General features: G+C 44.3%; 1 protein-coding gene across 1 annotated transcript in view; it reads left to right on the top strand.

Annotated features, from left to right (window-relative positions):
* LOC139406371 (unconventional myosin-IXAb-like) overlaps window positions 1-12161 on the top strand; it is a 263450-nt gene that overhangs the window by 178283 nt on the left and 73006 nt on the right. The window contains exons 12-19 of the mRNA XM_071148904.1: window positions 2252-2373; window positions 3884-4025; window positions 6618-6813; window positions 7235-7351; window positions 9208-9283; window positions 9401-9538; window positions 11728-11767; window positions 12038-12160. Coding sequence (XP_071005005.1) covers window positions 2252-2373; window positions 3884-4025; window positions 6618-6813; window positions 7235-7351; window positions 9208-9283; window positions 9401-9538; window positions 11728-11767; window positions 12038-12160 — 954 coding nt within the window. The remainder of the gene's footprint in view (window positions 1-2251; window positions 2374-3883; window positions 4026-6617; window positions 6814-7234; window positions 7352-9207; window positions 9284-9400; window positions 9539-11727; window positions 11768-12037; window position 12161) is intronic.

Here is a 12161-nt window from a genome sequence, read left to right on the forward strand (position 1 = left end):
CCCAACACTACTGATCCTGTACTGATCCTGTTTATATCCCCCAACGCCACTGATCCTGTTTATATCCCCCAACACTACTGATCCTGTTTATATCCCCCAACACTACTGATCCTGTTTATATCCCCCAACACTACTGATCCTGTTTATATCCCCCAACACTACTGATCCTGTTTATATCTCCCAACACTACTGATCCTGTACTGATCCTGTTTATATCCCCCAACACCACTGATCCTGTTTATATCCCCCAACACTACTGATCCTGTTTATATCTCCCAACACTACTGATCCTGTACAGATCTTGTTTATATCCCCCAACACCACTGATCCTGTTTATATCTCCCAACACTACTGATCCTGTACTGATCCTGTTTATATCCCCCAACACCACTGATCCTGTTTATATCCCCCAACACGACTGATCCTGTTTATATCCCCCAACACCATTGATCCTGTTGATATCCCCCAACACTACTGATCCTGTTTATATCCCCCAACACCATTGATCCTGTTTATATCCCCCAACACTACTGATCCTGTACTGATCCTGTTTATATCCCCCAACACCACTAACCCTGTTTATATCCCCCAACACTACTGATCCTATTTATATCCCCCAACACCACTGATCCTGCACTGATCCTGTTTATATCTCCCAACACTACTGATCCTGTTTATATCCCCCAACACTACTGATCCTGTTTGTATCCCCCAACACTACTGATCCTGTACTGATCCTGTTCATATCCCCCAACACCACTGATCCTGTACAGATCCTGTTTATATCACCCAACACCATTGATCCTGTACTGATCCTGTTTATATCCCCCAACACTACTGATCCTGTTTATATCCCCCAACACTACTGATCCTGTACTGATCCTGTTTATATCCCCCAACACCACTGATCCTGTTTATATCTCCCAACACCACTGATCCTGTTTCTATCCCCCAACACTACTGATCCTGTTTATATCCCCCAACACCATTGATCCTGTTGATATCTCCCAACACTACTGATCCTGTTTATATCCCCCAACACTACTGATCCTGTTTATATCCCCCAACACCACTGATCCTGTTTATATCCCCCAACACCACTGATCCTGTTTATATCCCCCAACCCTACTGATCCTGTTTATATCCCCCAACACTACTGCTCCTGTACTGATCATGTTTATATCTCCCAACACTACTGATCCTGTTTATATCCCCCAACACTACTGATCCTGTTTATATCCCCCAACACTACTGATCCTGTTTATATCCCCCAACACTACTGATCCTGTTTATGTCCCCCAACACTACTGATCCTGTTTTTGTCCCCCAACACTACTGATCCTGTTTATATCCCCCAACACCACTGATCCTGTTTATATCCCCCAACACCACTGATCCTGTTTATATCCCCCAACACTACTGATCCTGTTTATATCCCCCAACACTACTGATCCTGTACTGATCCTGGTTATATCCCCCAACACTACTGATCCTGTTTTTATCCGCCAACACTACTCATCCTGTTTCTATCCCCCAACACTACTGATCCTGTTTATATCCCCCAACACCATTGATACTGTTCACATCCTTGTGAGGAAACGGTTGACATGTAGACACACTGGTGACCTTTGTGAGGAAACGGTTGGCACGTGGACACACTGGTGACCTTTGTGAGGAAACGGTTGGCACGTGGACACACTGGTGACCTTTGTGAGGAAACTGTTGGCACGTGGACACACTGGTGAACTTTGTGAGGAAACTGTTGGCACGTGGACACACTGATGACCTTTGTGAGGAAACTGTTGGCATGTGGACACACTGGTGACCTTTGTGAGGAAACTGTTGGCACGTGGACACACTGGTGAACTTTGTGAGGAAACTGTTGGCATGTGGACACACTGGTGACCTTTGTGAGGAAACTGTTGGCACGTGGACACACTGGTGACCTTTGTTGCAGAGTCTTTGGTTTTTTGTCAGTGATGGGATTTGAGTTTTGGAATGTTTCAATGCGCCTTATGCTTTCTTAACGCTATCAGTGTGTCCCATAACATGTGTGATAAATTTACTGTTCATGGTATCTCTCTGATGCATTCACCAGACTGTCAACTTTTGACCTGACATTTACTTAAATTGAATAAAATAAACTCTATTGATACTCGAAGGGGAAATGTGATGTATTGGATGACTTGTGAACAACTTTTACTGCCGGCACTGTTTCTGACACTACACCACTGTTGTTTCCCCCTTACAGGAGGAGTACAGGGCCGAGAGCATCAGCTGGCACAACATCGACTACATCGACAACACAGGCTGCATCAACCTCATCAGCAAGAAGCCCACCGCGCTGCTCCACCTGCTGGACGAAGAGTGCAAGTACGTGAGCTGTCATGTCGGAGCCTTTCTCCTTCCTTTTTACTGCACATTTACACATTTAGTCATTTAGCTGACGCTCCTAAAGCACTACCTCAGGGCGGTTTCCTGCCACATTTAGAGGTGTACTTTCTTAGCCATGGCTCCTAAAGCACTACCTCAGGGCGGTTTCCTGCCACATTTAGAGGTGTACTTTCTTAGCCATGGCTCCTAAAGCACTACCTCAGGGCGGTTTCCTGCCACATTTAGAGGTGTACTTTCTTAGCCATGGCTCCTAAAGTATTACCTCAGGGCGGTTTCCTGCCACATTTAGAGGTGTACTTTCTTAGCCATGGCTCCTAAAGCACTACCTCAGGGCGGTTTCCTGACACATTTAGAGGTGTACTTTCTTACCCATGACATCCATCCGCAGTAAAAAATAAAAGGACCCGTTCTCGAATGTCCTCAGGCTCCATAGAACATAGTTTTGGGGTGAAGATTTAGACCGGGCTCAGAAGAACGTGGTAGGCTATGTTTTGGTTATATGTCAAACTTCTTTAGAACAAAGCCAATGGAAAACCAAGTTGGTTACATTGCTGGACCAACACTCATTGCCAATGACCTTAGAATCATCCCACATGAGCAGAGCACAGACAAGATGAGGAATATAGGCTAACAACACTCTTCATTAGTAGCAAAATACTTGATTGATTACAACATTAGCCAAGCTAACTTAAGCACATAAAAACACGCTATCTCATATATTTGCCTTTCTGGGGCACACGCCCTATATAAAGCCTCTCAGATAGGCCACTGCACAATCCCATTTCAATCCCTCGGAAATTAAACCCCCCCCTCGCATACAAAAACACAGGACCGCCATGACCATATTAGCCGCGTGAGCTAGCTAACCTAACCTAACCTATCCACTTAGGGCTGTTAGTAGTGTTACTTTATGGGAGCTTGTTTTAGTGAATGGCGTGGTGTTGCTTTAAGGGAGCTTGTTTTAGTGAGTGGTGTTGCTTTAAGGGAGCTTGTTTTAGTGAGTAGTGTTACTTTAAGGGAGCTTGTTTTAGTGTGTAGTGTGGTGTTGCTTTAAGGGAGCATGTTTTAGTGAATGGCGTGGTGTTGCTTTAAGGAACATGTTTTAGTGAATGGTGTGGTGTTGCTTTAAGGGAGCTTGTTTTAGTGTGTAGTGTGGTGTTGCTTTAAGGGAGCATGTTTTAGTGAATGGTGTGGTGTTGCTTTAAGGGAGCTTGTTTTAGTGAGTGGTGTTGCTTTACGGGAGCTTGTTTTAGTGAGTGGTGTTGCTTTAAGGGAGCTTGTTTTGATGAGTAGTGTTACTTTAAGGGAGCTTGTTTTAGTGAGTAGTGTTACTTTAAGGGAGCTTGTTTTAGTGTGTAGTGTGGTGTTGCTTTAAGGGAGCTTGTTTTAGTGAGTGGTGTGATCTGGAACCATTTGGAACCAGTAGATACCCTAGTCTCCCATCCTACAGTCCTAACCCTAGTCCCCACCCTCTTCTCTGTCCCTTTAGTTTCCCCCAGGCCTCGAACCAGACCCTGCTGGACAAGTTCAAACGGCAGCATGAGGGGAACAGCTACATCGAGTTCCCCGTCGTCATGGAGCCCGCCTTCATTATCTGCCACTACGCCGGCAAAGTCAAGTACGGCATCAAGGTAAGGACTGCTGACGTGACCACATGTCCCTGTAGATTCAGTGACAGTCACAACCCATCCGCGAATCATTCGTTCACAACAGCTCTGTGTGTCAACCTATATGATAGCCTTATGTCAGAGTTGTGATATTACTGACGGACACTACTGGCAAGGTTTTGTCCATTAATGGTAAAATCAAATCAATTTATTTAGCCTTTCTTACATCAGCTGATATCTCAAAGTGCTGTACAGAAACCCAGCATTAAACCCCAAACAGCAACCAATGCAGGTGTAGAAGCACGGTGGCTAGGAAAAACTCCCTAGAAAGGCTGGAACCTAGGAAGAAACCTAGAGAGGAATCAGACTATGAGGGGTGGCCAGTCCTCTTCTGGCTGTGCCGGGTGGAGATTATAACAGAACATGGCCAAGATGTTCAAATGTTCATAAATGACCAGCATGGTCAAATAATAATAATCACAGTAGTTGTCGAGGGTGCAGCAAGTCAGCACCTCAGGAGTAAATGTCAGTTGGCTTTTCATAGCTGATCATTGAGTATCTCTACCACTCTAGCTGTCTCTAGAAAGTTGAAAACAGCAGGTCTGGGACAGGTAGCACGTCTGGTGAACAGGTCAGGGTTCCATAGCCACAGGCAGAACAGTTGAAACTGGAGCAGCAGCACAGCCAGGTGGACTGGGGACAGCAAGGAGTCATCATGCCGAGTAGTCCTGAGGCATGGTCCTAGGGCTCAGGTCCTCCGAGAGAGAGAGAGAAAGAAAGAAAGAAAGAGAGAATTAGAGAGAGCACACTTAAATTCACACAGGACACCGGATAAGACAGAAGAAATACTCCAGATATAACAGACTGACCCTAGCCCCCCGACACATAAACTACTGCAGCATAAATACTGGAGGCTGAGACAGGAGGGGTCAGGAGACACTGTGGCCCCATCCGATGATACCCCTGGACAGGGCCAAACAGGCAGGATATAACACTTTGCCAGAGGACACCCCCCACACCACTAGAGGGATATCTTCAACTACCAACTTACCATCCTGAGACAAGGCCGAGTATAGCCCACAAAGATCTCCGACCACGGCACAACCCAACGGGGGGCGCCAACCGAAACAGGAAGATCACGTCAGTGACTCAACCCACTCAAGTGACGCACTTCTCCTAGGGACAGCATGGAAGAGCACCAGTAAGTAAGCCAGTGACTCAGCCCCTGTAATAGGGTTAGAGGCAGAGAATCCCAGTGGAAAGAGGGGAACTGGCCAGGCAGAGACAGCAAGGGCGGTTCATTGCTCCAGAGCCTTTCCGTTCACCTTCCCACTCCTGGGCCAGACTACACTCAATCATATGACCCACTGAAGAGATGAGTCTTCAGTAAAGACTTGAAGGTTGAGACCGAGTCTGCGTCTCTGACATGGTTAGGCAGACCGTTCCATAAAAATGGAGCTCTATAGGAGAAAGCCCGGCCTCCAGCTGTTTGCTTAGAAATTCTAGGGACAATTAGGAGGCCTGCGTCTTGTGACCGTGTAGGTATGTACGGCAGGACCAAATCAGAAAGATAGGTAGGAGCAAGCCCATGTAATGCTTTGTAGGTTAGCAGTAAAACCTTGAAATCAGCCCTTGCCTTAACAGGAAGCCAGTGTAGGGAGGCTAGCACTGGAGTAATATGATAACACTGAATATACACTGAAAAATACAAAATCAAATAAAAATATAGGACAAAACACACATCACGACAAGAGAGACAACACAACACTACATAAAGAGAGACCTAAGGCAACAACACAGCATGACAGCACAACATGACAACAACATGGTAGCAGCACAACATGCCAACAACATGGTAGCAACACCACATGACAACAACATGGTAGCAACACAACATGACAACAACATGGTAGCAACACAACATGACAACAACATGGTAGCAACACCACATGACAACAACATGGTAGCAACACCACATGACAACAACATGGTAGCAGCACAACATGACAACAACATGGTAGCAGCACAACATGACAACAACATGGTAGCAACACCACATGACAACAACATGGTAGCAACACCACATGACAACAACATGGTAGCAGCACAACATGACAACAACATGGTAGCAGCACAACATGACAACAACATGGTAGTAACACAACACAGAAGCAGCACAATGTGGTAGCAGCACAAAACATGGTACAAACATTATTGGGCACAGACAACAGCACAAAGGGCAAGAAGGTAGAGACAACAATACATCACACAAAGCAGCCACAACTGTCAGTGTCCATGATTGAGTCTTTGAGTGACAAGCTTGTAGCGTCATACGCAAGAAGACTTGAGGCTGTAATTGCTGCCAAAGGTGCTTCAACAACGTACTGAGTAAGTACTGTCGTTATGGGGTGTTGTGTGTAGATTGATGAGGGAAAATAACAATTTAATCTATTTTAGAATAAGGCTGTAGCATTACAAAATATTGGAAAAGTCAAGGGGTCTGAATACTTTCCGAATGTACTGTATGTTAAGCATCAGACTGAAACAGAGACGGACTTTCTGGACTGTATAGTAGATCCAGTGGATAGATCTCATCACTATATTCTGCCCCTACAGGACTTCAGGGAGAAGAACACTGATCACATGCGTCCGGACATCGTGGCCCTGTTGAAGAGCAGTAAGAACGCCTTCATCTGTGGCCTGATGGGCATCGACCCGGTGGCCACCTTCCGCTGGGCCGTCCTCAGAACCTATTTCAGAGCCATGGTAGCCTTCAGGGAGGCTGGGAAGAGACACGCCGACAAGAAGACTGGTGAGACCATAGACTGCTGGTCTATACATGGGGTGGCAGGGTAGCCTAGTGGTTAGAGTGTTGGACTAGTAACCGAAAGGTTGCAAGTTCGAATCCCTAAGCTGACAAGGTACAAATTTGTCGTTCTACCCCTCAACAGGCAGTTAACACACTGTTCCTAGTTAAATAAAGGTAAAATAGCTATACACACAGACTCTTGAACATACACATTAGGCTTCATCTCCTATTATTACATGGTGAGCTTCCACATTAGGCTTCATCTCCTATAAATACATGTTGAGCTTCCACATTAGTCTTCATCTCCTTCGGTTGCATGACATTGTCAAACTTTTCGCCAACTTAACACAAGTCTCTCTCTCTCTCTCTCTCTCCCTCTCCCTCCCTCCCTCCCTCCCTCCCTCCCTCCCTCTCCCCCCCCCAGTGAATGATGCTGCTGTACCGTGTGTTGTCAAGAGCGTTGACAGCTTCAGCTTCCTCCACCACCCTGTGCACCAGAGGAGCCTTGAGATCCTGCAGAGATGCAAAGATGAGAAATACAGTAAGAAGACTCCAAGTCCCACAATGCTCTATGCTACCCAGCTCTCTTTACCTGGGCTTACAAATAAGGAAGCAAACAATTAGCTAGTTCTGAATTAACTTGTTCTCACTCGATGAAAGGCCCAACTGTGTGATATTACAGCCGTTTTTGATCATTTAACACAGGGATGGGCTACTCTGATGAGGGTGGATCTGAACTCGTCATGAGGGGCCGCAATTGCTCGTGGGTCTGCGTACCCAATTTTATAACTAATTTCCTGGAATTGTACACATTCTGCCATAAGGTAGAGAGAAATGTTTGCCGTTTTGAATATGATATCTGAGTGAGACTGACTAAAGTGACTATGGATAGATAATAAACCAAGTGTGTGAGGGGGGTCAATGCAATTAGTCTGGGTGTCCATTTGATTATCTGTTCAGGAGTCTTATGGCGTGGGGGTAGAAGCTGTTAAGAAGCCTTCTGGACCTAGAGTTGGCGCTCCAGTATCGCTTTCCGTGTGGTAGCGGAGAGAACTTACTTGATCCAATATCTTGTTCTTACTTGATCTGATATCACCATTCAATAATGGAGTTGCATGTGTATCCTTCTCTCTCTCTCCTTAACTCTCTCTCTCTCCTCATGTCTCTCTCTCTCCTCATGTTTCTCTCTCTCCTTAACTTTCTCTCTCTCCTCATGTCTCTCTCTCTCCTCCTGTCTCTCTCTCTCTCCTTAACTCTCTCTCTCTCCTTAACTCTCTCTCTCTCCTCATGTCTCTCTCTCTCCTCATGTCTCTTTCTCTCTCCTTAACTCTCTCTCTCTCCTCATGTCTCTCTCTCTCCTTAACTATCTCTCTCTCCTCATGCCTCTCTTTCTCTCCTTAACTCTCTCTCTCTCCTTAACTCTCTCTCTCCTCATGTCTCTCTCTCTCCTCATGTCTCTCTCTCTCCTCATGTCTCTCTCTCTCCTCATGTCTCTCTCTCTCATGTCTCTCTCTCTCCTCATGTCTCTCTCTCTCATATCTCTCTCTCTCCTCATGTCGCTCTCTCAACTCTCTCTCTTCTCACGTCTCTCTCTCTCCTCATGTCTCTCTCTCTCACGACTCTCTCTCTCCTCATGTCTCTCTCTCTCAACTCTCTCTCTTCTCATGTCTCTCTCTCTCTCATCAACTCTCTCTCTTCTCATGTATCTCTTTCTCTCCTCAACTCTCTCTCTCCTCATGTCTCTCTCTCCTCATGTCTCTCTCTTCTCATGTCCCTCTCTTTCCTCAACCCTCTCTCTCCTCATGTCTCTCTCTCCTCTTGTCTCTCTCTCTCTCCTCATGTCTCTCTCTTTCTTCTCATGTCTCTCTCTCTTCTCATGTCTCTCCTCATGTCTCTCTCTCTCTCCTCAACTCTCTCTCTCCTCAACTCTCTCTCTCTCGTCTCTCTCTCCTCAACTCTCTCTCTTCTCAACTCTCTCTCTCTCTTCTCAACTCTCTCTCTCTCTCCTCAACTCTCTCTCTCCTCATGTCTCTCTGTCTCCTCAACTCTCTCTCTCTCTCGTCTCTCTCACCTCAACTCTCTCTCTCGTCTCTCTCTCCTCAACTCTCTCTCTTCTCAACTCTCTCTCTCTCTTCTCAACTCTCTCTCTCTCTCCTCAACTCTCTCTCTCCTCATGTCTCTCTGTCTCCTCAACTCTCTCTCTCTCGTCTCTCTCACCTCAACTCTCTCTCTCTTCTCAACTCTCTCTCTCTCTCCTCAACTCTCTCTCTCCTCATGTCTCTCTGTCTCCTCAACCCTCTCTCTCCTCATGTCTCTCTGTCTCCTCAACCCTCTCTCTCCTCATGTCTCTCTCCTCAACTCTCTGTCCGTCCTCCCTTCCATCTCTGTCTTGTACAGATATCACTCGAAAGAATCCCCGGACGCCCTTGTCAGATCTCCAGGGCAGCAACACACTGAAGGAAAAGCCCACCAGGTACCTATCACACTGTTTTATGGATTCTCAAAGCATAAATTTACTTTTTATGGATACATTTTTCACTCTTTCTCTCCCTCTCCCCCCTCTCTTTCTGTCACTCTATCTCTCCTCTAGGGATGGTTATGGCGTGGGCAGTAACGGGCGTTGCTCCAGACAGGGTGGTCTGTCCTCCTCTGGCACAGAGTTTGATGATGGCATCTTCTTCAACTCTACTAGCAGCAAGCTGCTGGAGAGGGCACAGAGCATCCTCATGTGTGTATGACTACAAAGTCAAATCAAAGTGTATCGGTCGTGTACACCGTTTTTGCAGACGTTATCTCTGCTGCAGGGAAATGCCGATGTTTCCAGCTCCAAAAATGCAGCAATATCAAGTACCACAATAACAATACACACAATCTAAAAGTTAAAAAGAACAAAGACATTAAGACAGAAATATTAGAGGTCTGGGACCCAGAGTCAGAGTATGAATACATCTACACCAAGTTGGACAAAACATTAGAAACAGAGTCTGGAATATAATTACATCTACACTGAATGGACAAAACATTAGGAACAGAGTCAGGAATATAAATACATCTACACTGATACACTGAATGGACAAAACATTAGGAACAGAGTCTGGAATATAAATACATCTACACTGAATGGACAAAACATTAGGAACAGAGTCTGGAATATAAATACATCTACACTGATACACTGAATGGACAAAACATTAGGAACAGAGTCTGGAATATAAATACATCTACACTGATACACTGAATGGACAAAACATTAGGAACAGAGTCAGGAATATAAATACATCTACACTGAATGGACAAAACATTAGGAACAGAGTCAGGAATATAAATACATCTACACTGATACACTGAATGGACAAAACATTAGGAACAGAGTCAGGAATATAAATACATCTACACTGATACACTGAATGGACAAAACATTAGGAACAGAGTCTGGAATATAAATACATCTACACTGATACACTGAATGGACAAAACATTAGGAACAGAGTCTGGAATATAAATACATCTACACTGAATGGACAAAACATTAGGAACAGAGTCTGGAATATAAATACATCTACACTGATACACTGAATGGACAAAACATTAGGAACAGAGTCTGGAATATAAATACATCTACACTGATACACTGAATGGACAAAACATTAGGAACAGAGTCTGGAATATAAATACATCTACACTGATACACTGAATGGACAAAACATTAGGAACAGAGTCAGGAATATAAATACATCTACACTGATACACTGAATGGACAAAACATTAGGAACAGAGTCTGGAATATAAATACATCTACACTGAATGGACAAAACATTAGGAACAGAGTCAGGAATATAAATACATCTACACTGATACACTGAATGGACAAAACATTAGGAACAGAGTCTGGAATATAATTACATCTACACTGATACACTGAATGGACAAAACATTAGGAACAGAGTCAGGAATATAAATACATCTACACTGATACACTGAATGGACAAAACATTAGGAACAGAGTCTGGAATATAAATACATCTACACTGATACACTGAATGGACAAAACATTAGGAACAGAGTCAGGAATATAAATACATCTACACTGAATGGACAAAACATTAGGAACAGAGTCTGGAATATAAATACATCTACACTGAATGGACAAAACATTAGGAACAGAGTCTGGAATATAAATACATCTACACTGAATGGACAAAACATTAGGAACAGAGTCTGGAATATAAATACATCTACACTGATACACTGAATGGACAAAACATTAGGAACAGAGTCAGGAATATAAATACATCTACACTGAATGGACAAAACATTAGGAACAGAGTCAGGAATATAAATACATCTACACTGATACACTGAATGGACAAAACATTAGGAACAGAGTCAGGAATATAAATACATCTACACTGATACACTGAATGGACAAAACATTAGGAACAGAGTCTGGAATATAAATACATCTACACTGATACACTGAATGGACAAAACATTAGGAACAGAGTCAGGAATATAAATACATCTACACTGATACACTGAATGGACAAAACATTAGGAACAGAGTCTGGAATATGAATACATCTACACTGAATGGACAAAACATTAGGAACAGATATACATCTAGGTGAATGGTGTGTATGGACAGTGTGTATGAATAGAAAAGATGTGTACTGCAGTTCGAGTCTGACCACACACACTCAAACCATGATCAGCCAGTGTTCAATCCACTGTCAATGTGTGTCCATACTTTATGATTCTCCTGGTGGAGAGCACAGGGCGTAGAGTATTGACAAGTGTGACCATCACCATGAACGCTCAAGCCACAGTCAGAAACCATGGACAGGCAGTGGTCAATGTGTGTTCATATACAGTACGTTAATTATGTAGTTTATCTGACAACCAATCTCTCTCCCAAAGGCGGAACAAAAACTACAAGTCCAAGCCCAGCTTACCGAAGGTAAGGTCCTGACAAAGTCGTGGCCATCTTACTCACCTTGAAAGTACAAGTGATATTTTCCTCTATGGTTTCAATGTGACATACGATCTAATTCTAGGAGGAAATCTCAATAGTGATGTAATGAATTACAGCACTACAGTGAATTTACAAAGCTTTATGGAGACGAGCACAGATGGACAGTAACAGTTTAGAAGAGGAATAGGTCTGTGCATTCTTTGGAATACTATACTGTCTGACCGTGTTCTAATGGCGCTTCCTGTATCTGAGCAGCACCTGTTGGACGTGAAGTCTCTGAGGTACCTGAGCAGCGTGACCCTCCACGACCGCATCACTAAGTCCCTCCTCCTCCTGCACAAGAAGAAGAAAACCCCCAGCATCAGCGCCCAGTTCCAGG

The sequence above is a fragment of the Oncorhynchus clarkii genome, chromosome 4, assembly GCF_045791955.1.
Source record: "Oncorhynchus clarkii lewisi isolate Uvic-CL-2024 chromosome 4, UVic_Ocla_1.0, whole genome shotgun sequence".
Classification (NCBI taxonomy): Eukaryota; Metazoa; Chordata; class Actinopteri; order Salmoniformes; family Salmonidae; genus Oncorhynchus; species Oncorhynchus clarkii.